The sequence below is a fragment of the Conger conger genome, chromosome 6 (assembly GCF_963514075.1).
Source record: "Conger conger chromosome 6, fConCon1.1, whole genome shotgun sequence".
NCBI lineage: Eukaryota > Metazoa > Chordata > Actinopteri > Anguilliformes > Congridae > Conger > Conger conger.
In genome coordinates this window covers 4,274,310-4,301,902 of record NC_083765.1, presented here as the reverse complement: position 1 = coordinate 4,301,902, position 27,593 = coordinate 4,274,310, and the positions used below count along the sequence as shown (strand labels likewise).

General features: G+C 49.2%; 2 protein-coding genes across 2 annotated transcripts in view; one reads left to right on the top strand and one right to left on the bottom strand.

Moving 5' to 3' along the window:
- LOC133130159 (tetraspanin-5-like) overlaps window positions 1-14,937 on the top strand; it is a 28,776-nt gene extending 13,839 nt beyond the window's left edge. Inside the window, exons 3-10 of the mRNA XM_061244477.1 lie at window positions 1,656-1,802; window positions 5,146-5,316; window positions 6,484-6,609; window positions 7,143-7,190; window positions 7,926-8,042; window positions 9,278-9,339; window positions 11,345-11,400; window positions 12,819-14,937. Coding sequence (XP_061100461.1) covers window positions 1,656-1,802; window positions 5,146-5,316; window positions 6,484-6,609; window positions 7,143-7,190; window positions 7,926-8,042; window positions 9,278-9,339; window positions 11,345-11,357 — 684 coding nt within the window. The 3' untranslated portion in view covers window positions 11,358-11,400; window positions 12,819-14,937. The remainder of the gene's footprint in view (window positions 1-1,655; window positions 1,803-5,145; window positions 5,317-6,483; window positions 6,610-7,142; window positions 7,191-7,925; window positions 8,043-9,277; window positions 9,340-11,344; window positions 11,401-12,818) is intronic.
- A 946-nt stretch (window positions 14,938-15,883) lies between these two features.
- The window catches only part of LOC133130162 (rap1 GTPase-GDP dissociation stimulator 1-like), a 30,644-nt gene continuing 18,934 nt past the window's right edge, over window positions 15,884-27,593 (bottom strand). The window contains exons 7-14 of the mRNA XM_061244479.1: window positions 24,847-24,990; window positions 24,224-24,355; window positions 23,416-23,550; window positions 22,913-23,038; window positions 21,165-21,304; window positions 20,089-20,215; window positions 19,141-19,269; window positions 15,884-18,814 (exon numbers count right to left, since the gene is read on the bottom strand). Of these exons, the coding sequence (XP_061100463.1) occupies window positions 18,687-18,814; window positions 19,141-19,269; window positions 20,089-20,215; window positions 21,165-21,304; window positions 22,913-23,038; window positions 23,416-23,550; window positions 24,224-24,355; window positions 24,847-24,990 (1,061 nt within the window). The 3' untranslated portion in view covers window positions 15,884-18,686. The remainder of the gene's footprint in view (window positions 18,815-19,140; window positions 19,270-20,088; window positions 20,216-21,164; window positions 21,305-22,912; window positions 23,039-23,415; window positions 23,551-24,223; window positions 24,356-24,846; window positions 24,991-27,593) is intronic.

Sequence of the window (27,593 nt, the reverse complement as noted above, 5' to 3'; positions counted from 1 at the left end):
GGCCAATCCAAACACAGCTACTGTTGTGCCACAGACTCCGTTCACGATGGGAAACACAGTCTCCCCTCTTCTCAAGTCCCGGAGTGATCTAGCGGTAACGCACACAGACTCGCTGGCCTGTTTCCGGGCCCTCAGAACCTTTGTTCCCAGAGCAGTAAGTATAGGATAAGTACGATTATGGGTTTGCTGGATCTGACCAATAACTATCCTCGCCGTATTGATTCATTCTCGGCTGTGCAACTTTATCTGTTGAGAGAATTTACAGGCCTGTAAAACCGGCAACGATGTTTTAGAACCCACTGGGGAGAAATGAGAAGGGGCAGCATGGAGGCTGCCAGTTGAGCTGGTCAAGCTGGTCATAAAGCTGGTCTAGCTGGGTATGAGCTGGTCAACCAGCATGGTCAAGCTGGTCAGAAAGCTGGTCTAGCTGGGTATGAGCTGGTCAACCAGCGTGGTCAAGCTGGTCATAAAGCTGGTCTAGCTGGGTATGAGCTGGTCAACCAGCATGGCCAAGCTGGTCATAACGCTGGTCTAGCTGGGTAGGAAGTCCATCAACTGGTGGACAGAGCATTTGATTCAAGACTCTTTCCTCAGTCAGATTTAAGTTAGTATGAGAGGAATCTGCCTCAACTGACCCCCTTGCTGATGCAAAGACTGAAACCCTTAACATTAGCTGACATTTAACATGGATGGAGCATTTAAAATGGATCCAGCATTTCATATTTTGACTTATTCTTGGGAGTCCAAACCAAAGTTTACTTGGCAGGGGGGAGTTGGGAGGGGGGGTGGGGTCTCACGTGATTGTGGTGAAGTTGATGCGAATGGTCTTTCGTTTAAAATTCTTGGGTGTGTGCAGAAGTTTTAAGCGGAAAGGCGCTGTGTGGGCAGAGGAGCCGGACACAGGAGGGAGTTCTGGGAGGGAGTTCTGGGCCCGGGAGCGGCGTTGGTTCCAGACTCAAAGGCTCGCGTTCCACGGGGAGCCGACAGCGAGCCGCCTCCCCTCCTGCTCGGCCCGGAGCGGTTCTGAGTGAGACTGTGGTGAGGTTTTTTTTAAAGCTTCTGGTCGTCCGCCTGCCCGCAGTGCCTCCGCCTCGCCCCCCTCCTGAGAGTCGGAACAGAAATCTTGGCTTTTGCCGACCGCCTCGCTGCCAAGCCGCGCGGTGAGGTCATCCTCGTGCGGAGCTTTCCTGGAAACACTGACTAAAACGCGACCTCGTCTTTCCGTCGACAAGCCGGACCAAACGCGAGGAGGCGTGGGGCTTCCAGCCCGCGGGGGAACCTCTGTTCTCTCGGGTCGCGTGACTCAACTGCTGAACATCCAGCGGTACACAGCCTTTTTGCGTCCATCGGTGCTGACCGAATCGCTGGACTTCCATGTGTCACTCTTGTTGCTTGTTACTCCAATATTGCTCTCTACTCAGTGTTTCACCCACTCTCTCTCCCTCTCCCTATCTCCCCCTCTCTCTCCCTCTCTCTCTCCCTCTCCCCCCCACAACCCCCTCTCTCTCTCCCTCTCCCTATCTCCCCCTCTCTCTCCCTCTCTCTCCCTCTCTCTCTCTCTCTCTCCCCCACAACCCCACCGCTCTCTCTCTCTTCCCCCCTCTCTCTCTCCCTCTCTCCCCCCTCCCCCCGCTCTCTCTCTCTCTCTTTCTCAGGGGGTGCTGTCAAACATTTCCTCCATCACAGACCTGGGGGGGTTTGACCCGGTGTGGCTGTTCCTGGTGGTGGGCGGGGTGATGTTCATCCTGGGCTTCGCCGGCTGCATCGGGGCCCTGAGGGAGAACACCTTCCTGCTCAAGTTTGTGAGTAGCCCCGCCCCTTCCTGTCCGCCGGCCTGCCCCTCAGCCCCCTCTGCCCCGCCCCCACCCCTCCCCTCTGAGCTCTGATTGGCCGTTCCCTCGTTCTGCCGGGGGAATGGTCTGGGCGGGCCTCGTTCTGTCCGAAGCATCTGGAAACATTTCCTTCACTTTCCAACTGACAGGGCCCGGTGGTTACTATCGCCATGGCAACGCCTCTGGCAACCCTCCCCGTTTTCCTGGGAGCCGTCAACAAAGAGAGGGAGAGAATGAGAGAGAGAATGAGACAGAGAGGGAGAGAGAATGAGAGAGGGAGGGAGAGAGAGAAGGAGAGAGAAGGAGAGCGAATGAAAGAGAGGGAGAGAGACTGAGAGGGGGAGGGAGAGAGAGAATGAGAGAGAAGGAGAGAGGGAGGGAGAGAGAGAAGGAGAGAGAAGGAGAGCGAATGAAAGAGAGGGAGAAAGAATGAGAGGGGGAGGGAGAGAGAGAATGAGAGAGAAGGAGAGAGAGGGAGAGAGAATGAAAGAAAAGGAAAGAGAATGTGAGAGGGAGGGAGAGAGGGAGAGAGAGAATGAGAGAGAAGGAGAGAGAGAGAGGGAAAGAGAATGAAAGAAAAGGAAAGAGAATGTGAGAGGGAGCGAGAGAGGGAGAGAGAAGGAGAGAGAATGAAAGAGGTAGGTGGGGAGAGAGAAAGAGAGAAAAGGAGAGATAATGAAAGAGAGAGAGGGAGGGAGAGAGAGAGCAAGAGAAAGAGGGAGGATGAGAGAGGGAGAGAGAGAGAGAGGGAGGGAGAGAGAGCAAGAGAGAGAGGGTGAAAGAGAGAGAGAGGGAGGATGAGAGAGGGAGAAAGAGAGAGAGGGAGGATGAGAGAGGGAGAGAGAGAGAGAGAGAGTGGAGCAGAACTGTGGTCAGTGTGAGGGTGTTGTCTCCTGCTGCTGATGGGAAAGGCATCACTCCGTCCAGCCTCTCTGAGCGATCTCAGTGTCCACTCTGAGGAAGGCGGGCCGGCTCTCAGCTCCCTAACCAGCACAGGCACGATGTTACTCTGAATAACACTGTTACTCCCATTCCGCTTTTCAGACCGCATTTCTGCCGTTCACCAAGTTTAATGAAATCATTTTTATTTTGCATGCAGTGGGGATGTGTAGTGAGGTAATTCAGGTTAAGTGCTTTTACTCACAGCTGCGCCCCGAACTGGGAATCAAACCTGCGACCTCCTGTCGTTAGGGGCCTCAGCCGTTTCCCACCCTGCCTGTCCTGACCTCTAGAGCACGGCTTTACCCCCCAATCTCAGGCTGTAATGAGTTCTGAGTGAATGACGTGATATGAGTGCACGGATATGACCGTCCGTTTAAAGACCATGGATATGACCATCAGTTTATAGACCATAGATATGACCATCAGTTTAAACATAATGGACATGACCATCAGTTTAAAGACCGTGGATATGATTGTCAGTTTAAACATAATGGACATGACCGTCAGTTTAAAAACCATGGATATGACCGTCTGTTTAAAGACCATGGATATGACCGTCTGTTTAAAGACCATGGATATGACCGTCTGTTTAAAGACCATAGATATGACCATCAGTTTAAACATAATGGACATGACCGTCAGTTTAAAAACCATGGATATGACCGTCTGTATAAAGACCATGGATATGACCGTCTGTTTAAAGACCATGGATATGACTGTCTGTTTAAAGACCGTAGATATGACCGTCTGTTTAAAGACCATAGATATGACCATCAGTATAAACATAATGGACATGACCATCAGTTTAAACATAATGGATATGACCTTCAGTTTAAAAACCATGGATATGACCGTGTGTTTAAAGGCCATGGATATGACCGTCTGTTTAAAGACCATGGATATGACCGTCTGTTTAAAGACCATAGATATGACCATCAGTTTAAACATAATGGACATGACCGTGTGTTTAAAGACCATGGATATGACCGTCTGTTTAAAGACCATGGATATGACCGTCTGTTTAAACATAATGGACATGACCGTCAGTTTAAAAACCATGGATATGACCGTGTGTTTAAAGACCATGGATATGACCGTCTGTTTAAAGACCATAGATATGACCATCTGTTTAAAGACCATAGATATGACCATCAGTTTAAATACCATGGATATGACCGTGTGTTTAAAGACCATGGATATGACCGTCTGTTTAAAGACCATGGACATGACCGTCTGTTTAAAGACCATGGACATGACCGTCAGTTTAAAGACCATGGATATGACCGTCTGTTTAAAGACCATGGACATGACCGTCAGTTTAAAGACCATGGATATGACCGTCAGTTTAAAGACCATGGATATGACCGTGTGTTTAAAGACCATGGATATGACCGTCTGTTTAAAGACCATGGATATGACCATCAGTTTAAACATAATGGACATCACCGTCACTTTAAAGACCATGGATATGACCGTCTGTTTAAAGACCATGGATATGACCGTCTGTTTAAACATAATGGACATGACCGTCAGTTTAAAGACCATGGATTTGACCGTCTGTTTAAACATAATGGACATGACCGTCAGTTTAAAGACCATGGACATGACCGTCTGTTTAAAGACCATGGATATGACCGTCTGTTTAAAGACCATGGATATGACTGTCTGTTTAAAGACCATGGATATGACCGTGTGTTTAAAGACCATGGATATGACCGTCTGTTTAAAGACCATGGATATGACCGTGTGTTTAAAGACCATGGATATGACCATCAGTTTAAACATAATGGACATGACCGTCAGTTTAAAGACCATGGATATGACCGTCAGTTTAAAGACCATGGATATGACCGTCTGTTTAAAGACCATGGATATGACCGTCTGTTTAAAGACCATAGAGTTTAAACTCCCTTTTGCCAAAAACGTGATTGCGGCTTTCAGCTTTCGCTGTAATTGCTCTCGTGTTTAAGCTTGGACCCGAGACATTTTTAAATTGGCACTGCACACCAAGACACGGCCAAGCATAAGAACGCTTCTGTGACTCAACGCAAATGTAATCTTCTCTCTCTGTTACAGAGTACAGCGGCAGCTCTGTACCGCCGGGAGGGGTTTTGGAACCAAACTGAAATTGGAACTTGTTTCATCTTGCGCTAATCGAGAATCTGAGACGCCGTGTTAGGGTCGTTTCAGACAAAAGCACGGGTTTTCTTAAGATAATGGGGTTGTTGAATTGATGTGGTTAAAGGAAAAACAGTCACGTTTGTTTCCCAGCTGAACAGTCATGCACGGCTGTGGAATGCGACCGGGGATGTGCGTCTCTCTTGACCCGGTTTGGGGGTTAACTTGGCTTGTTTTCCGGGGCGCCTTCCAGTTCTCGGTGTTCCTGGGGATAATCTTCTTCCTGGAGCTGACCGCCGGTGTCCTGGCCTTCGTCTTTAAAGACTGGATCAAAGACCAGCTCAACTTCTTCATCAACAACAACATTAGGGCCTACCGTGACGACATCGACCTGCAGAACCTCATCGACTTCACCCAGGAATACGTAAGAGGCCCACGCTCTCTGCCATGAGAGCTGTTTTTGTTGTTTGTTGTTTTTGTTTAATTTAGTTTCACACATTCCTCCCCAGTCCCTGGCGATCGCAATGGGCAATCACAATGGGCAAGAGTTGGAAAGACGATGCATCAATCAGCAACAGCACTTGTTCATTAGTAGGTGCTTGTGTAAGACTGAGTAAAAGCAAATTAAAGAAGCTAATAGGCAGAAAGGAAAGATCCTCTGCTTCTTACTAATTCATAACACATAAACATGTTAATATTTAATATGTACATTCTGTATGTCGGTTCAATTTAAACTGTGTATGAATGAGTAACCTCTGGGATATTAATGAGCTAAGTTAAATATTATTATTCAAACTAAACTGCCAAAAGGGACCGCGCAAAAAGGAATTATTAAAACTGGAGCACAGTCAATAACATTTTTTCTTGGTGAAAACATTGACTCTTAAATGCACATATGACATTTGTATTTGTTTTGATTTTGTTGATTTTATTTATCTTTTGTCCACCTTCTGGGCCTGCTGCAGTTCTTACGTACAGCAGCAATAGTGAAATACAAAAACATACTGTGTATTACAATAGAAAGAAAACATAACTAGTGATTCTTTGGTGCTGAAGACAAAAATTAGCGACTAAAATGAAAAAATGCTGAGGAATGTACATGACAGAGAACTACATTTCCCAGAGTGCCCTTCACCTAGCGGATCAGAATGCTGAATTGGCTCTTGGGGTATTTGTGTGCAGTCAGCAGTCTTCACTGTCTCTATCTCTCCCTCTCTCTCTCTCTCTCCCTCTCTCTCTCTCCCTCCCTCTCTCTCTCTGATGCGGCACTGTCAGTGAAATGAGACTGCAGGTGTCAGCTGCAGTCGATGGCTGCTGTACTGGGGCGCTTAGCTCTGCTTACTTCTTTTTAGTTATTATTTTTTCTAATATTTAGATTTAGATTTTTGAGAATCTGTGTCAATATCAGGGCCAATCAGAGGCTCTCTGAATGAGGACTCCTCCCCCTCTCCCTCAGACAGCCTATCAGAGTACGAGCTGCGGTTTGCGTTCCTCTGCTGGGAACTAAGCGTGTGTGTTTGTATGGGTGTATGTGTATAATGTGTATGTGTGTGTGTGTGTGTGTGTGTATAATGTGTGTGTACTCTTGCAGTGGGAGTGCTGTGGGGCCTTTGGTGCTGATGACTGGAACCTGAACATCTATTTTAACTGCACTGATACCAACCCCAGCCGGGAGAAGTGTGGAGTGCCCTTCTCCTGCTGCACCAAGGACCCTGCGGTACATAACCCCTGACCTGCCCCCTGTACGCCCGCCCCCTGCCCCGTCTCACCTGCCCCCTGCCCCGTCTCACCTGCCCCCTGCTCCGTCTGACCTGCCCCCTGCCCTGTCTGACCCGCCCCCTGCCCCGTCTCACCCGCCACCTGCCCTGTCTGACCCGCCCCCTGCCCTGTCTGACCTGCCCCCTGCACGCCCCGCCCCCTGCCCTGTCTGACCTGCCCCCTGCCCTGTCTGACCCCGCCCCCTGCACGCCCCGCCCCCTGCCCTGTCTGACATAAGGGCGGCCTGTAGCGTTGTGGTTAAGGTACGTGACTGGGACACGCAAGGTCGGCGGTTCTAATCCCGGTGCAGCCACAATAAGATCCGCACAGCCGTTGGGCCCTTGAGCAAGGCCCTTAACCCTGCATTGCTCCAGGGGAGGATTGTCTCCTGCTTAGTCTAATTAACTGTACATCGCTCTCGATAAGAGCATCTTACACAATTACAATAATGTAATGTAATGTGATGTAATGTAGCATATTTTGTTTTCCCAGGAGGATGTCATCAACACCCAGTGTGGCTACGACATTCGAGCTAAAGAGGTGAGCCCAGCATGCTCAGAGCTGCTTTGAGCCTCAAGAATCTTACACTGCCCTCTAGTGGTCATCCTGCACACATTACCTCTCACAATCCTGCCTCTTCTCTAGAGCAGGGATCCTAAAATCACAGTCTCGAGGGCTGAGAACTGCTGGTTCTCCACCCTCCCTTTACCTGGGAGTCAGGTGTGAAGACAGTCTGGCCAATTCGGGAGCACTAATTGTTCAGCTAATTACCAGGGAGAAAAGAAAACCAGGGCTGAATCTGGATTTGTTGGCTGCTCTAGAGCATGATATCTGGAGAATTGTTGGCCATTTTGCCTGTTTAATTTAAACCCCAAAGCAGGGCTGGCATCTTGTTGATTACTAACGGAGAGACTCTCAAAGGCTAGTTCCCGCCCATAAAACGCACAGAAGAATGGCGCTTCAGGAAATGTTTTTATTTTTAACTGCCATTTTATATGTCAATGTCTATGTATTTGTTTGATGTTTAAATTACATTTTTCATGAGCAGACGTGTTCTTTTGTTTTCAAGGCGGTGTTTCTAATATCAATAGACAGCGTATCTGTATATCAAGTGTTTACCACTTGAACAAATCAGTATACACTGTATATATTGAATTGGTGCCTTGGCCTCATATGGACTAAAACGGACTAAAATCTGGAAGATTCCTTGGCCATGGCCACCTCTGATTGGCTGCATTTCTAAGCCTGTGTTCCCGTGACGATGTGTGCCTTCAGGACTCAGAACAGAAGATGTTCATCTACATCAAAGGCTGCGTTCCGCAGTTCGAGAAGTGGCTCCAGGAGAACCTGACGGTGGTGGCGGGAATCTTCATCGGAATCGCACTCTTACAGGTGAGAGGGTGTGGCATGACCAAGCTGGTCATAAAGCTGGTCTAGCTGGGTATGAGCCGGTCAACCAGCATGGCCAAGCTGGTCATGAAGCTGGTCTAGCTGGGTATGAGCTGGTCAACCAGCATGACCAAGCTGGTCATGAAGCTGGTCTAACTGGTTATGAGCTGGTCAACCAGCATGGCCAAGCTGGTCATGAAGCTGGTCTAGCTGGGTATGAGCTGGTCAACCAGCATGACCAAGCTGGTCATGAAGCTGGTCTAGCTGGGTATGAGCTGGTCAACCAGCATGGCCAAGCTGGTCATAAAGCTGGTCTAGCTGGGTATGAGCTGGTCAACTGGCATGGCCAAGCTGGTCATGAAGCTGGTCTAACTGGTTATGAGCTGGTCAACCAGCATGGCCAAGCTGGTCATGAAGCTGTCTAGCTGGGTATGAGCTGGTCAACCAGCATGGCCAAGCTGGTCATAAAGCTGGTCTAGCTGGGTATGAGCTGGTCAACTGGCATGGTCAAGTTGGTCATAAAGCTGGTCTAGCTGGTTATGAGCTGGTCAACCAGCTAGTGCTGGTAGCTTGTCTGAGCTACCCACTGTTTCAAAACCTAGCTTGAGCTGTTTTTCTTTAGCAGGGGATTGATAAAAAATCACTCCAAACACTGAAGGAATATTGCACCACAAGATTGTTGATGGACTGGTTGGAAGTTCCTTCAGGTTCTTTCAGCAATAGTGCTACATCTTGATAAAGATATATAATATTTATACAATGATGCTTCAGGAGGCGGCACGGATGGTGCAGTGGGTAGCACTGCCGCCTCACAGCAAGGAGGTCCTGGGTTCGAATCCCCGTCGGCCGGGGCCTCTCTGTGCGGAGTTTGCATGTTCTCCCCGTGTCTGCGTGGGTTTCCTCCGGGTACTCCGGTTTCCTCCCACAGTCCAAAGACATGCACGTTAGGCTGATTGGAGAGTCTATATTGCCCATAGGTATGAGTGTGTGAGTGAATGGTGTGTGTGCCCTGCGATGGACTGGCGACCCGTCCAGGGTGTATTCCTGCCTTTCGCCCAGTGTGTGCTGGGATGGGCTCCAGCCCCCCTGCGACCCTGTTCAGGATGGGCGGGTTCAGATAATGGATGGATGGATGGATGCTTCAGGATGTTTTTTTTTTTTTAACAGAAAGTGAGGTAAGGTTGGTTAAAAAGGGCATTTAGTTAGTTGATACATAATGTTTGTTTCTTCTTTTTCAGATTTTCGGTATTTGTTTGGCACAGAATCTGGTGAGCGACATCGAAGCTGTGCGCGCAAGCTGGTGAGAGAACGCTTTAGAACAACGTGGAACTGTCTAGAACGCTTTAGAACGCTTTAGAACAACGTGGAACTGTCTAGAACGCTTTAGAACGCTTTAGAACAATGTGGAACTGTCTAGAACACTTTAGAACGCTTTAGAACAACGTGGAACTGTCTAGAACGCTTTAGAACGCTTTAGAACAATGTGGAACTGTCTAGAACACTTTAGAACGCTTTAGAACAACGTGGAACTGTCTAGAACACTTTAGAACGCTTTAGAACAACGTGGAACTGTCTAGAACACTTTAGAACGCTTTAGAACAACGTGGAACTGTCTAGAACACTTTAGAACGCTTTAGAACAACGTGGAACTGTCTAGAACGCTTTAGAACGCTTTAGAACAACGTGGAACTGTCTAGAACGCTTTAGAACGCTTTAGAACAACGTGGAACTGTCTAGAACACTTTAGAACGCTTTAGAACAACGTGGAACTGTCTAGAACACTTTAGAACGCTTTAGAACAACGTGGAACTGTCTAGAACGCTTTAGAACGCTTTAGAACAACGTGGAACTGTCTAGAACGCTTTAGAACGCTTTAGAACAACGTGGAACTGTCTAGAACACTTTAGAACGCTTTAGAACAACGTGGAACTGTCTAGAACACTTTAGAACGCTTTAGAACAACGTGGAACTGTCTAGAACACTTTAGAACGCTTTAGAACAATGTGGAACTGTCTAGAACACTTTAGAACGCTTTAGAACAACGTGGAACTGTCTAGAACACTTTAGAACGCTTTAGAACAACGTGGAACTGTCTAGAACACTTTAGAACGCTTTAGAACAACGTGGAACTGTCTAGAACACTTTAGAACAACGTGGAACTGTCTAGAACGCTTTAGAACAACGTGGAACTGTCTAGAACACTTTAGCACAATGTAGAACTGTCTAGAACACTTTAGAACAATGTGGAACTGTCTAGAACACTTTAGAACAATGTGGAACTGTCTGGAACACTTTAGCACAATGTAGAACTGTCTAGAACACTTTAGAACGCTTTAGAACAACGTAGAACTGTCTAGAACACTTTAGAACGCTTTAGAACAACGTAGAACTGTCTAGACCACTTTAGAACGCTTTAGAACAACGTAGAACTGTCTAGAACACTTTAGCACAATGTAGAACTGTCTAGAACACTTTAGAACGCTTTAGAACAACGTAGAACTGTCTAGAACACTTTAGAACGCTTTAGAACAACGTAGAACTGTCTAGAACACTTTAGAACGCTTTAGAACAACGTGGAACTGTCTAGAACACTTTAGAACGCTTTAGAACAACGTGGAACTGTCTAGAACACTTTAGAACGCTTTAGAACAACGTAGAACTGTCTAGAACACTTTAGAACGCTTTAGAACAACGTGGAACTGTCTAGAACACTTTAGAACGCTTTAGAACAACGTGGAACTGTCTAGAACACTTTAGAACGCTTTAGAACAACGTAGAACTGTCTAGAACACTTTAGAACGCTTTAGAACAATGTAGAACTGTCTAGAACACTTTAGAACAATGTAGAACTGTCTAGAACACTTTAGAACAATGTAGAACTGTCTAGAACACTTTAGAATGCTTTAGAACTCTTTAGAAGTTTAGAGCTTTGTCAGGATTGGAGTGACATTCCACTGAGTCTGTAACTTGACAGTACATTTATTAGTGTACTTCCAATTGGCTAAATATATAGTGAAATGTACTTAAATACACTCTGTGATCACTTTATTAGGTAGAGAGTGGTCAGAGGTGACAGTAAGGCAAATTGCAATGTAAATGTAAATAACCTAATTTTCATATTATGGAGGGTTTTCATATTACATGACATTCATTTAAATGCATGACATGAGTAAAGCCTTTCACTTGCTGATTTCTCTCTCCCTCTCTCTCCCTCCCTCTCGCTCTCTCGCTCTCTCCCTCCCTCTCTCTCTCCCTCTTTCTCTCTCTCCCCCCCTCTCTCTCCCTCCCTCTCCGTCTCTTCGCAGTCTCTTCACCTGAGAGTGTGGCTCTCTCTCTCCTCTCCCCTGACCTGACAGCGCAGGTAAAGAGACTCTTCTCCCATAGACCATGATAGTGCTGCCATCTGGAGGCCACTGGGCAGAATGCAGGCCGTGACTCTTTACACAGGACTCTTGTTTTACCCTCGATCAGGGATAGTCAAATCTGGACCTCAAATCTAAATCTGGTCCTGGCCCTTTCCTCCTGTGTAATTTAAGTGAACAATTAGACTGGATTGACACCTAACTCCCAGGTAAAGGGAGGGTGATCACACCTGACTCCCAGGTAAAGGGAGGGTGAACACACCTGACTCCCAGGTAAAGGGAGGGTGAACACACCTGACTCCCAGGTAAAGGGAGGGTGATCACACCTGACTCCCAGGTAAAGGGAGGGTGATCACACCTGACTCCCAGGTAAAGGGAGGGTGAACACACCTGACTCCCAGGTAAAGGGAGGGTGGAACACACCTGACTCCCAGGTAAAGGGAGGGTGAACACACCTGACTCCCAGGTAAAGGGAGGGTGAACACACCTGACTCTCAGGTAAAGGGAGGGTGGAAAAGCAGCTCTTGAGGGCTGTGGTTTGAGGGACAGGGTCTGAGAGTGAGATGCACAGTTATCAGCACAGTAACAGATTTGGGCGCCTGTAAAATAATCAGCGTAACATTTACCTGAGGGGGGATGTACTGTACATTAGAACGCATTGAGGACCGGTGAGGTCCCTGTCATTTTCGGGGTTCACTGTGATGTGGCGGTACACGCACGATATATCGTATATTTATCATCATCGAGATATGAATCTGCAAGATATACACATTGCAAAAGACTGCTTGAACTGCGATTAATAATATTTAAACTGATGTTCTGTTAAATTGAGTGGCTGTTCATGTTCAATTTGTTCAATTTTTTGGGAAATAATGTTTTTCTTTCCTATTCTGTGGACATAGACTGTTCGTTGTCTGTGGTCTATTTTAGCAGTGTACCTTAAAGACAGAAAGACCTTAAAACTGTGCACGCTTCAATATTCGTTTATTTATCATCATATTGTCATGATAATGTTATCTTATATCACGTTTTACTCATATCACACAGCCCTTCACAGTTCTCCTCTCTCTCTCCTCTCTCTCTCCTCTATCTCTCTCTCTCCTTTGACTTCTGTCTTTCTGTCTGTCTCTCTCTGTCTCTCTGTCTCTCTCCTCTCTGTCTCCCTCTGTCTCTCCTCTCTCTCTCCCTCTCTCCCCCTCTCTCTCCTCTCTCTCCCTCTCTCTCCTCTATCTCTCTCCTTTGACTTCTGTCTCTTTCTGTCTGTCTCTCTCTGTCTCTGTCTCTCTCCTCTCTCCTCTCTGTCTCCCTCTCTCCCTCTGTCTCTCCTCTCTCTCTCCCTCTCTCCCTCTCTCTCTCCTCTCTCTCCCTCTCTCTCTCCTCTCTCTCCTCTCTGTCTCTGTCCCTCTCTGTCTCTCAGGTCCGACGCACACCTGGAGCTCACAAACAGGAGAGGAGAGACGGAGATCTGACACCATGTACAGAGAAGACAAACTCTTTCACCTTTTATTACCTGTAAATATGGATACTTTTGTAGCTGTTACATGAGTTTTTAAGAAGATATTCGGCTGTGTCAAACACGGCTTGTAAGATATGTCCGGAAAAAAAGAAGAAGAATAACTTGAGAAGTGAAAATTGTGGGTGGGGAGTGGAGCTCTGTGGAAAGACACTGCAGACCTGCTGACGGGCTCTGGGCTCCTCTGTCTGAAGACACTGCAGGCCAGCTGAAGGACTCTGGGCTCCTCTGTCTGAAGACACTGCAGGCCAGCTGAAGGACTCTGGGCTCCTTTGACTGCACTACCATGGAAAAAGGGTTCCAGTGTATTTGTATCTACTGACGAGGAGGAGTGTATACAGGTCGTTGTATTTGTACCACGTCAAAACACACCGAGGGTAGAATGTTTGGAAGAAAAGAAACAGTACTGTACTTTAGTAACCGACAGCCATGGCACTGACGTCCACTCCAGGCTCCATCGTACAAATCTGCAGTAATTAACATCAAAGTAGGTTAATTACCTGGGATCTAAATTAATGTATTTTATTGATCTCTCACCCACTCTGTGCTCTGTGACTGTGTGGTGGGCGGGGCTACCCTGGCGATGTAATACGCATCAGTCATTTACCCGCCGCCCCTTCTGCATTTTAACATTTCCAATCAGCAAAAACAAGAACTCGCACCTCAGCAAAATGGCCGCCATTGCGTCACCCGGATGGGCGCTGCACATCGATGGCGGCTGAGGAGAGTTTCCCCCACGTCACTGTAAAGTGCTTTGAGTCACCGGCTGATGGGGAAAAAGCCCCATATAAGGAATTATTATCCGTTATTAATAAGCGGTGAGTCAGAACGTATGGGTTATCCAGTGGGCTGTTGGCTCCCAGTTGAACCACTGCTCTTCAGAAAATAGCTCTTTTTTTCGCTATGTTTGCGCGGGTCAAGCATGTCTCCGCGGGCAGCTCTGGTAACAGCATTACCATGTCAAACTGTGCCAAAACACATTTCTTCCCCAGGAGTAAAGAACAAAACTTGTGTAAATACTGCTCCAGGTCAAGTGGCATCCTGGTTAACTTCTAACCAACACGATGTTTAGTGTAACAATGGCTGTGCGTGAGGTTCTTAACACCTTCACCAGTGTGTCATTACAAGTTTATAAAGGTAGCTATAAACAAATGATTAGCTTTATAATAGCAAGACGGGGGCTTGGATGTTATCGTGGGGGTTTAATTTTATTACTGCTATAAATGTAAAAGTGTTAACAAATCTTGTTTCGGAAGTTAATAGGAATGCTCTTGTTCTGTCACACGATTCCAAACCTTTGCATCTTGAAATCCTCCGTCAGCGATTAGGTAGAAGCTGTCGCAGCTCTCGTTGAGTGCCATAAATAACTAATCATGTATTAGACATTTTTCTTTTTGGTCGTTTACACAGATTTGTGAAGCTACGAGGGCCGTAAATGTGCTAAAATAAGCTGTGTGGACCTGGCCTCAGTCTCTGACACCATCCACAAACCTTATCAGGAGTTGTTGTTTTTTTACACCAGTCACCAACAACTCACCTGCCTCTGATTGGCCTATATGCGTACACCGTAGAGGCTCATTGGCTCAGAGGCATGCGGTGAGTGGCCGGTGAATAAAACAACGTCTCAGCTGGTGGGTCTCTCCAGGGCTATGCCCTTGCACTTTCATAGGCGAGAAGCATCTCGCGATTTATATTTTAAATGATGGATTTAAACGCTCTGTTCATTAGTAATAAGATCCGTGCACTTGTGGTGCATATTCAGTCGATAGATGGGACAGCATTTCAACATCGATGTGGGCCATTGCCATCTTAAACCGACACACTGTCCGTCCTTTACTTTACAACACTGGGGGAAAAATAAGCCTGCTGGTTTTCTTATTATTGTCAGTTATTTCATTACTATTAGCCGAGGGCCACACTATTGGAATGTGTACCACCTGACTGTACTTTGTGCAATTGCCTTTTCCTGAGACTGTAGACGCGGGAGAAAGGTGTAAACTTTTATTAAAAAAGGGAGGTCATATCCTGTCTGCTTGCTGCGTCGTTTCTAACGAGGAGAGCTGGAGGTGTGCAGTGGTGTGTGTTCTGTGTGTTTGTGTGTGTGTACGTGTGTGTGCAGTGGTGTGTTCTGTGTGTGTGTGTGTGTGTGCAGTGGTGTATGTTCTGTGTATGTGCATGCTTGTGTGTGTGCATGTGTGTGTGTGTGTGTGTGTGCAGTGGTGTGTGTTCTGTGTGTGTGTGTGTGTGTGTATGTGTGTGCAGTGGTGTATGTTCTGTGTATGTGCATGCTTGTGTGTGTGCATGTGTGTGTGTGTGTGTGTGTGTGTTCTGTGTATGTGCAAGCTTGTGTGTGCAGTGGTGTGTATTCTGTGTGTGCGTGTGTGTGTGTGTGAGTGTGTGTCAGTGTGCATGCAGACGAGACGGCTTGAAGAAGGCGTGTTGTTCTCCCTCTGGGCCACTGAAGGGACGGGGGTGTAAGCGGTGTATCCCCGGCTAACACTAACTGGATTAGATAGGGGACAATTGCCTACCAAATTGGGAGAAAAAGGGAAAAATTTGAAAAAAATCTTTAAAAAAAATAAATAAAGCGCTGCCTTCACTGAGGGAAGGAGGTGGTTAGATTCCCAGGTCACTGTAACTTGTGCAATGACCATGCTCACCAGTAGAGGGCAGTGGGATTGTTATTATTATTTTCCCCTCAAACTTAATAGAGCAGGCCTAATGTGATGTATTCTTTATGAATAACCAGTATACATTACGGTGTCTTTAAATTTCATGAGTGTGTGTGCGTGTGCGTGTAAGTGGGTAAGTGTGTGTGTGAGCGCACCTTGGCTTCCTGCCACACACTGCAGTGTCCTTCTGAAGGTTCAAGTGCTTCTATAAAGGTATCTGGTTTACCCTTGTAGCCAATCACAACTCTCTCCATGACACTTTCTCCCAACATGCAATAAATAAAACGGAAACAGAAGCAGAACCAGAAATCATTTTAATATTGCCAGATTTCTTTTTTTCCTTCTTCTGGTGAATATCAACCTTTGAAATGTACAATTCAGAAACAAATTTACAACAGGACATTGAGTTTAAATATTGTACACCATTACAGTGGTTACCTGTGAGATGTTTTTGTGCATTATTTGATGTGGGAGGACAAATCTTACATAAGCTGGGGGGGAGGGGGGGGGGGAATGACCAGCAGACTCAGCATCTAAACAGCATCGGACAGTACAGAATGCTACGCTAGCATAGCGCTAATCTTGTATTTACAATGATGTGTGGAAAAAGGGGAACAGTGCCACCCTGTGGAAGCGGTTGGCATTACGGCAGGAGCTGTGAATGGGCGGCTGAGTGACAGACCGTGGTTACCTCAGTAACTGTCTGCTCTTGACCTCTGACCCTGAGGGGTGGGTCTGATGGGAAGGGTGGCTGTGTTTTGTCCCATGATGCCCCGGTTCTTGTTCACTGAACAGTATGCAACTCTGGCACAATGACAAACAAGACACACGGACACCACACACACTCACAACACACACACGCTCACACAGACAGACACATACGTGATGTGCGTACACAAACACACACACACACACAAATTCAGACACACACGCTCACACGCACAGACACATACACGCTACAGATGCGTGTACACAAACACACTCAGACACATACACACACAGCGAGCAAGAGCTGGACACACAAACACAGGTTCATCTGCAGTGGAGCTGCATCAGACACAGTGCGTGCGCACGAATGCGATTGTGCGACTGGCTGATTTTATGATCGTGTTGCTGTGGTTGTGATTGTACGATTGTGAGACTGTGATTGTGTGACTCACTGATTGTGCAATTGTGCCTGATTGTGCGATTGTATGGCTGATTGTGTGATTGTGTGACTGATTGTACATTTTTCTGACTGATTGTGCGATTATTTGACTGAGGCTGTATGGCTGATTGTGTGATTGATTGTGCAATTGTATGATTGAGATTGTATGGCTGATTTGCGATTGTATGGTTGATTGTGCAATTCTGTGACAGATTGTGTGATTGTATGGCTGATTGTGCAATTGTGTAACTGATTGTGTGATTCTATGACTTAGATTGTGTGACTGGGATTGTACGACTGATTGTGCGATTGTGTGACTGGGATTGTGTGACTGGGATTGTACGACTGATTGTGCGATTGTGTGACTGGGATTGTATGGCTGATTGTGCGATTGTGTGACTGGGATTGTATGGCTGATTGTGCGATTGTGTGACTGGGATTGTATGGCTGATTGTGCGATTGTGTGACTGGGATTGTATGGCTGATTGTGCGATTGCTTGTGCGGGTTCTATCACAGCAGTGGCCTTACAGGCTTTAGCTGCTTCTGGTATTTTCTACAGCACTGCGCTAAGCTGAGCTAGGGGAACATGCAGAGAGGAGAGGGTGTGTGTGTGTGTGTGTGTGTGTGAGAGAGAGAGAGGGTATGTGTGTGTTTGCATGTTTGTGTGTGCCTGTGCGTGTGTGTGTGCGCACACATGTGTGTTCCTGTGTGTGTGTGCACACACGTGCATGCCTGTGTGTGTGTGTGCATGTGTGAGAGAGGGTATGTGTGTGTTTACGTACTTGTGGGTGCCTGTCAACGTGTGTATGTGTGTGTGCCTGTGTATGTGTGCCTGTGTATATGTGTGTGTGTGTGTGTGTGTGTGAGTGAGAGTGAGTGTGAGTGTGTGTCAGGTTGGGGTGTGTGTTAGGTTAGGGTGTGTCAGGTTGGTGTGTGTCAGGTTGGGGTGTGTTAGGTTGGTGTGTGTGTCAGGTTGGTGTGTGTGTGTTAGGTTGGGGTGTGTCAGGTTGGTGTGTGTTAGGTTTGTGTGTGTGTGTCAGTTTGGTGTGTGTGTGTCAGGTTGGGGTGTGTGTTGAGGTGTGTCAGGTAGGGGTGTCTGTTGGGGTGTGTTAGGTAGGGATGTGTGTTGGGGTGTGTCAGGTTGGGGTGTGTGTTAGGTAGGGGTGTGTTAGGTAGGGTTGTGGGTTGGGGTGTGTTAGGTAGGGGTGTGTGTTGGGATGTGTGTTGGGGTGTGTCAGGTTGGGGTGTGTTAGGTAGGGGTGTGTGTTGTGGTGTGTTAGGTAGGGGTGTGTGTTGGGGTGTGTTAGGTAGGGGTGTGTGTTGGGGTGTGTGAGGTAGGGGTGTGTGTTGGGATGTGTTAGGTAGGGGAGTGTTAGGTAGGGGTGTGTGTTGGGGAGTGTTAGGTAGGGGTGTGTGAGGTAGGGGTGTGTGTTGGGGTGTGTTAGGTAGGGGTGTGTGTTGGGGTGTGTTAGGTAGGGGTGTGTGTTGGTGTGTGTTAGGTAGGGGTGTGTGTAGGGGTGTGTTAGGTAGGGGTGTGTGTTGGGGAGTGTTAGGTAGGGGTGTGCGTTGGGGTGTGTTAGGTAGGTGTGTTAGGTCGGGGTGTGTGTTGGGGAGTGTTAGGTAGGGGTGTGTGTTGGGGTGTGTTAGGTAGGGGTGTGTGTTGGGGAGTGTTAGGTAGGGGTGTGTGTTGGGGTGTGTTAGGTAGGTGTGTTACGTAGGGGTGTGTCAGGTAGGGGTGTGTGTTGGGATGTGTTAGGTAGGGGTGTGTTAGGTAGGGGTGTGTGTTGGGGTGTGTTAGGTAGGCGTGTTAGGTAGGGGTGTGTCAGGTAGGGGTGTGTGTTGGGGTGTGTTAGGTAGGGGTGTGTGTTGGGATGTGTCAGGTAGGGGTGTGTGTTGGGATGTGTCAGGTAGGGGTGTGTGTTGGGATGTGTTAGGTAGGGGTGTGTTGGGGGTCAGCCCTGCACAGACAGTCTCTGCTCCGTCACACAGGCCTGGTGGGCGACCGTCTCGTTCTCGTGGCCCCGCAGCCCGGACACCACCTCCAGGAAGGTCAGCCCGTGCACCTCCTTATGCAGGGACTCTGCAGGGGAGCAAGGGAGGGGAAGGTCAGCCCGTGCACCTCCTTATGCAGGGACTCTGCAGGGGTCACACCGGGGCCAGAATCACCACAAACGCACACGCTGTGTTCAAAACTGCATACTCAGGACGCTACTGCTCCTACATTTCACTGACACTCAGCCTGAAGGGGAGTACGCACGTATGCAGGTTCGAACGCAGCGACAGGGTGCATTTTAGAGACAATTAAACCGAAATTACTTCATTCCATAGTGCTGTACCTTACCTGATCCCAGAACAGCGCAGATCAGGATGAGGGAGTTGTACGTTATTATGGGGTGCTGTACTTACCTGATCCCAGAACAGCGCAGATCAGGATGAGGGAGTTGTACTTTATTTCGGGGGCGCTGTACTCGTCTGATAGCAGCTTATGGAGAATCTGCACCACTGAGGCTCCCTCAAACTCCTTCACTGCAGAGTCTGTGAGAGACACACACACACACACACACACACACACACACACATGTATCATTGTATGTGGACAATGATAAACTACCTGTATTGTGAGGACACAAATATTGTGAGTACACGCACACCATGCACCACGCATGTTTGCACACAGATGTGTATCATTCTATGAAGACCAAGGTGTCTGCATTGTGAGGAGACACACATGCACACAAACTCACACACACCACAGACACACCATGCATGCTCGTGCACACACACAGACACAGACACACACAGAAACATATGCATGCATCCATCCATCCATCCATTATCTTAACCCGCTTATCCTGAACAGGGTCACAGGGGGGCTGGAGCCTATCCCAGCATACATTGGGCGAAAGGCAGGAATACACCCTGGACAGGTCGCCAGTCCATCGCAGGGCACACACACCATTCACTCACACACTCATACACTCATACCAACGGGCAATTTAGACTGTCTTTGGACTGTGGGAGGAAACCGGAGTACCCGGAGGAAACCCACGCAGACACGGGGAGAACATGCAAACTCCACACAGAGAGGTCCCGGCCGACGGGGATTCGAACCCAAGACCTCCTTGCTGTGAGGCGGCAGTGCTACCCACTGCACCATCCGTGCCGCCAGAAACATATGCATGTCAAAAGAGAAAGACAGAAGAAACGGAGAGCGACAGAAGGAGATATAACCTGGAACAGAAGCATGCAGAGAAAGCGCGACAGAGGTAGAACGATAAACAGTCAGACAGAAAGAGAGAGAGATGGAGCTCTATCCCTCTGTCGCTCTGTCGCTCCATCACCCGCTCCGCTCACCCAGGTCCAGAGCGGCGATGAGCCCCAGAGCCACCAGGGCCTCGTTCTGCATGATCACATGCTCGCTCGTCGCCATGGTTACCAAGTGCTTGACCCCGCCGTTTCGGATGACCGCCTGAACAACGTCCTGGGAGACACGAGAGGTCTGTACAGCGTTACAGAGTAACACCCCTGTAACCCCACTACAGGAAAATTACATTCCTTCTTTTTAGTGTTTTATTGAATTGGCGCCCAAATTTTCGCCTGCTAAACCCAAATATATTACGTAGGAATGCAAACCCTATCGGTCCTGCGCTTAAATGACACAGATGCTGTCATACGTCATTGCCAACGGGAGAGTACACTCTGCTAGCAGGATAATCGGGGACTGACACGCACCTTGGACTGGCTCTGGCAGATGAGTTGTGCTAACAGGCTAACGGGGGAGTGAGCTGTGCTAACAGGCTAACAGGAGTGCGAGGCGCACCTTGGACCTGCTTTGGTGGATGAGCTGTGCTAACAGGCTAACAGGAGTGCGAGGCGCACCTTGGACCTGCTTTGGTGGATGAGCTGTGCTAACAGGCTAATGGGCTAACGAGCTAACGGGAGTGTGAGACGCACCTTGGACTGGCTCTGGCAGATGAGTTGTGCTAACGGGCTAACAGGCTAATGGGCTAACTGGAGTGCGAGACGCAGCTTGGACCTGCTGTGGCGAATGAGCTGTGCTAACAGGCTAATGGAGGAGTGAGATGTGCTAACAGGCTAACAGGCTAACGGGAGTGCGAGGCGCACCTTGGACTGGCTCTGGCAGATGTGTTGTGCTAACAGGCTAACAGGCTAACGGGAGTGTGAGGCGCACCTTGGACTGGCTCTGGCAGATGTGTTGTGCTAACAGGCTAACGGGCTAACAGGAGTGTGAGGCGCACCTTGGACTGGCTCTGGCAGATGTGTTGTGCTAACAGGCTAACGGGCTAACAGGAGTGCGAGGCGCACCTTGGCCCTTCTGTGGCGAATGAGCTGTGCTAACAGGCTAATGGGGGAGTGAGATGTGCTAACAGGCTAACGGGCTAACGGGCTAACGGGCGTGGGAGGCGCACCTTGGACCTGCTGTGGCGGATGAGGGCGGACAGCAGGCGGTTGGACTCGCCCATCACCCCGGCGTGCTCCTTGGCCTCGCACCACTCCACCAGCCTCCCCACCAGCTTCACGTTGGTGCCCAGCTGCTCGGCTGCCTCCGCTGCACAGGTCAGGGGTCACAGGGCAAAGGTCAGAGCAGGTGAGCTGCACTACACACCAAACCCTACAGAGACCAAAATTTTTTTTTTTTTTGGCAGTGTAGCATCTGAAAATGGAGGATTGGAGATCAACACCAATTGGATCCCCTCTCCCCTTCTCCTCTCACTGCATCAACCTGCAGGGCTGCTGGCCACAGTTGGCACAGGCCTGGCTCTAATTATAAACCAGACTATAGGGCCCATCCACACAGCGGAGCCGGATAAGTTACACTTTTTTACTGACCCTATGGGTGGACCCTACGGTGGAAAATCCGGGTTCAGAAAGTAAAAGTTACAAGTCGCACATTACATGTAATTTGACTTACGACAAGCAGGAGACAACCCTCCCCTGGAGCAATGCAGGGTTAAGGGCCTTGCTCAAGGGCCCGACGGCTGTGCGGATCTTATTGTGGCGACACCGGGGATCGAACCACCGACCTTGTACCTTAACCACTATGCTACAAACACAACACAATTCTTGAGCTAGGAGGGAGCACTAATTGGCTGAGGTCACGGGTGGAGTAAGAACACGACAGGAGCCTCTGACCCCTGGATTTTACACCTGGGCGATGGCAGGCGCTGACCTAACCCGACCTCACATGCATGTCTTTCAGTGAGGGAGGAACCGCAGGGGAAACCCAGGTGAACATGCACACCCGTGAGCACCCAGCAGCCTTTGCTCTGACTTTGGCAGCCCAGGGGGGGGGGGGGGCAGCCTATCTCTCTGAAGCTCCATGGGGCTTACTGACCCCCCCCCCCCCCCCCCCCCCCCGCCGTAGAGGGGCAGAGTGACATTTGGCTGCTTTAGACCAGAGCTCTGCCTGGCTCCAAAGGGCGGCCGACTGCTCACAGAACATAAAACAGAACGCAGCGGCACGCCCGACTCACGCCAGGACTCACGTGCGACCCCTTTCAACAGGAGCGACGGGGAGAACGGGTCTGGATGTGCAACAGGGGGGCCCGAACACAGGGGCCCAATTACTGCAGGATGGGCCCTCCCCTTAAATGACTCAGTGTCCCCTTTCCTAGGGTCTCACAAGGTCTCACAAGGTCTCACAGTCCCAGTGTGATACTGAGCTAGTCCTCCCCTGTGGGCATCCAAGCCCCTTTCCATTATGATAATAATAATAACAATAATAATAATCATCATCATCATCATCATCATCATCATCATCATCAGATTTATAGTGTGCTTTTCTCATTCTAGAAACCAGGGCTGCCCAACCCTGTTCCTGGAGATCTACCATCCTGTAGGTCTTCACTCCAACCCTAACAAAGCACACCTCATTCAACAGCTGGAGCAGGGCTGCCCAACCCTGTTCCTGGAGATCTACCGTCCTGTAGGTTTTCACTCCAACCCTAACAAAGCACACCTCATTCAACAGCTGGAACAGGGCTGCCCAACCCTGTTCCTGGAGATCTACCGTCCTGTAGGTTTTCACTCCAACCCTAACAAAGCACACCTCATTCACCAGCTAGAGCAGGGCTGCCCAACCCTGTTCCTGGAGGTCTACCGTCCTGTAGGTTTTCACTCCAGCCCTAACAAACCTTCAGCCTTCAGGGGGACTCGCCTTGCGTGTCAACGAGCATGCGTAGCGTCCCCAGGAGTTTGAACTGCACCGGCGGCATCTCTGAGGCGAGGAACTTCAGAACCACGTCAGCCACCCCTGCCGACAGCATCTTCCACTTATTCACCACTGTGGAAGGGGGGAGGGGGGGGGGTTTAAGGGCCAGCATACCACAAATACCCCCCCAATAATCCCTGTGGACAGTGCCTTTAGTGTTTTAATCACCACAGAATTCCACATTATTCAAAAATGGTTTTGTATCAGTTAATTAAATGTCAAACTGGAGATATGAGCAGTATGCATAATAGCACCCGTATTTACACCATTTTAATATTCACCTCAGTTTTGAAAGAGGTGCCATTTTGAGCGACCCACGCGCCATAAGCTCTTCCAGCATGTCATTGCTCCGCTAAGACACTCGTCCTGAGCTTCCCCTGCGCTCGACATGTGCGTGACATCAGGCAGGAAACAGGAAACAGGAAACAGGAAACAGGAAGTGAACTCACCCGGGATGGCCAGGTTCCTGAGGGCGCTGAGGGCGGCGTGCTGCACGGTGACGTTGCCCTCCTCCGTGTGCCGCTCCAGAAGATCCAGAAGCTTCTGCACGATGCCCGAGTCCACCATGTGGATGCAGTTGCCGTCTGCAGGGACGCAGCAACCGGCCGAGTCACAGCCCGATCACAACCGAGTCGTAAACGAGTCACAGCCTGATCACAACCGAGTCGTAAACGAGTCACAGCCTGATCACAACCCAGTCGTAAACGAGTCACAGCCTGATCACAACCCAGTCGTAAACGAGTCACAGCCTGATCACAACCGAGTCGTAAACGAGTCACAGCCTGATCACAACCGAGTCGTAAATGAGTCACAGCCTGATCACAACCCAGTCGTAAACGAGTCACAGCCTGATCACAACCGAGTCGTAAACGAGTCACAGCCTGATCACAACCGAGTCGTAAACGAGTCACAGCCTGATCACAACCGAGTCGTAAACGAGTCACAGCCTGATCACAACCCAGTCGTAAACGAGTCACAGCCTGATCACAACCCAGTCATGAACGAGTGACACACTGTGCAACAGCTGAATCACGGTGGTGAGTCACATCTGAGTTAAAACAGAGTCACTCCCTGAGTCACAGTCAAGAGTCGTAATCAGAGTCACTTTGGTGAATCACGGTTGGACAGTGAGTCTCAGCAGATAAATGAATTTATTACTTTATTTCTGAGAGAGGGGTTAATGGTGAGCCAAAGGAGAGAGCTGAACTGTGGCAGTGCGGGGGGCGGGGGGCGGGGGCGGCGGTCGGGGGGTCTCACCGTTGCGGGCGAAGTTTGCGATGGCCAGCGCCCCTGCCAGCTGAAGCTGGTGACAGTTGGAGGGAACCCAGGACAGAACCCTCTGGAACACGCTCCCCTGCCCCCCCGAAAACAGCTTCTGCATGGACTCATCTGGAGAGGACAGCCAGACAGGTGGGCATCAGCGACAGGTAAATTCCACACCTTTGTAGTGGTTACAGGTGGGTATTAGCTATAGGTAAATTGTATAACTTTATAAATGGTTGGCATTCATATAGCGCCTTTATCCAAAGCGCTGTACAATATATGCTTCTCATTCACCCATTCATACACACACTCACACACCGACGGCGATTGGCTGCCATGCAAGGCGCCGACCAGCTCGTCAGGAGCATTTGGGGGTTGTTAAGGGACACTTTGACACAGCCCGGGCGGGGGATCAAACCGGCAACCCTCCGACTGCCAGACGACTGCTTTTACTACTTGATAGATGGGTCCGGCAGATTGGCTGATGGCCCTTTGGTGTGGGCGGGGCTTGATACATGGGACCAGCAGATTGGCTGCTGGCCCTGTGGGGTGGGCGGGGCTTGATACATGGGACCAGCAGATTGGCTGCTGGCCCTGTGGGGCGGGCGGGGCTGTACCTCCCAGCAGCAGCAGCACCAGCAGGTCAGAGGCGGTCTTCAGCTCAGCCGCGTCCTCCTCTCTGACTCCGCCCACAGCCTCGTCCACAACGTCCAGCAGGCTCTCCACTAGCCCCGCCTCCACCAACTGCAGCTTAATCACGTCTGAGAGAGAGAGGGGGAAGTGAGAGACAGGGAGAGAGAGAGAGTGATTGAGTGGGAGAGATGTGGCATGCATTGTATCAGTGAATGTAGATGCTTCTTTGAAAAGCTGTCAGGGTTGACTGGGAGCCACAACGCCAGTGGTTTGAATCCCAGTCGAGCCACAATAAATGATCCGCACAGCCGTTGGGCCCTTGAGCAAGGCCCTTAACGCCACATTGCTCCCCGGGCGCTGCACTGTGGCTGCCCACTGCTCCTAGGTAACTAGGATGGGTCAAATGCAGAGGACAAATTAACCCACAGGGTTCAATAAAGTATGTCTTATATTATTATTAGCAGTACTTTACCACCGGTGGGTGCATTTCAAACATGAGGAGATCATCATTGGCAACATAAATCAAATGCACTTAAACTGAGATCACACACACACACACACACACACATGCAGGCTATGGCTGCGAGTTTGAGTCCGAGACGGACAGTGCCGTCGCATCCCTGGTCATTAACCCTGCGTGGTGTGAGGTCACAGACACGCGACTAGAATGTTCTAAACTGAAGATTCTAGTGCTGACGATGCAACAATGCCGACCGCTGCTTGGAGTTCCAGAACACCTGACATAAAACATTCCAAAGGAGCCTGCTCTTCAGCGGGCTGTACGAAAGCGAAGGCGCGTTGGCCCTGGCCGTGAACAATGTCTGCCGTAAACAATCCACACCAGGGGGGCCGGGAGAAAAGCACACACTGAGAGCCTCTCCCTGCGACTCAGGACAGGGGTGAATCTGCAGGAACGGCCCCGGTGCTGCCTGGAGGCCCAGACAGCTGCTGGGGGGGGGGGGGGGGTGTGTGTTCGGCAACCGGTGGAAGGTGGTGACTCAGTCTTTCTGGGGGAGGAGACTGACTGGAACGCAAAACCCACCATCAGGCCGTCGTGCCCCCTTACCCAACACCACCCCCCCCCCCCCAGCACCCCCCAACAAGGGTTCTAAAACTAGTGAAAAAATCGTATGACTCACGGGAACCATCCCGACAGTCTTCAGCTGGTCTGCTGATGTCATCGGGCCCCCTCGTCAGCCCTTAATCAGCTCGAGACTTAATGAAGGGGCGGAGCTGAACTCAAATCAACCCGTAATTAGTTTCAGACCGCGTCAGTCAGTCCGTTTCAGGGTTTTCGCGACGAGATGTTTAATGCGCTACGTTTTGCCGTTTTGTTTCGTTGTTACTCGGCGCTCGATCGATTAAAGCAGTCCTTAACACTGTCACCTCATCTACCTCATGGGTCTGCGATGTTTCGGCTTAAGATGGAAGCGCAAACCAACCCAACAAACTTCATGACTCATTCAAAGCCCTGCAGGAAGAATGAGGATAATCACTTACTGCACAGACCTTCTGCAGGAGGCCAAATACCTAATTTACTCACATCAGTCCTGTTTCACTCCACTGGGATGTATTTCAGTAACATTCCCGACCTAATGCTCAAGCATTCCTGTTCTGTAAGTAATTGTAAGTTTCCTCCCTGCTGTGAAGTGTCCGATGGGAGGACTGTGTCCGAGGACGCCGGTGAAGACAACGATAACGCCAAACAACAATGACGATGACGGCACTTGCTGCTGTCGTTATTCTTCAAACCAGAACACCATCCTACACAAAGCATGCTGTGGCAGATGGAGCTTCACACGGCACACAGTCAAACGGAGACGTAGCTGCCCGGCTACCTCACAATCCTGAGCGTCCTATCTGTCCTAGCGCATGTCCACCGAAGGCTATGTGTTCTAGCATGTGTTCTCACAATGCTTTGTGTTCTTGTAGAAGTCCTCACAATGCTTTGTGTTCTTGTAGAAGTCCTCACAATGCTGTGTGTTCTAGTAGAAGTCCTCACAAGATGTGTGTTCTCGTACATGTCCACAGAAGGATGTGTGTTTGAGCATATGTCCACAGAAGGATGTGTGTTTGAGCACATGTCCACAGAAGGATGTGTGTTTGAGCACATGTCCACAGAAGGATGTGTGTTTGAGCACATGTCCACAGAAGGATGTGTGTTTGAGCACATGTCCACAGAAGGATGTGTGTTTGAGCACATGTCCACAGAAGGCTGTGTGTTTGAGCACATGTCCACAGAAGGATGTGTGTTTGAGCACATGTCCACAGAAGGATGTGTGTTTGAGCACATGTCCACAGAAGGATGTGTGTTTGAGCACATGTCCACAGAAGGATGTGTGTTTGAGCACATGTCCACAGAAGGATGTGTGTTTGAGCACATGTCCACAGAAGGATGTGTGTTTGAGCACATGTCCACAGAAGGATGTGTGTTTGAGCACATGTCCACAGAAGGATGTGTGTTTGAGCACATGTCCACAGAAGGATGTGTGTTCTCGTACATGTCCACAGAAGGATGTGTGTTCTCGTACATGTCCACAGAAGGATGTGTGTTTGAGCACATGTCCACAGAAGGATGTGTGTTTGAGCACATGTCCACAGAAGGATGTGTGTTTGAGCACATGTCCACAGAAGGATGTGTGTTCTCGTACATGTCCACAGAAGGATGTGTGTTCTCGTACATGTCCACAGAAGGATGTGTGTTTGAGCACATGTCCACAGAAGGATGTGT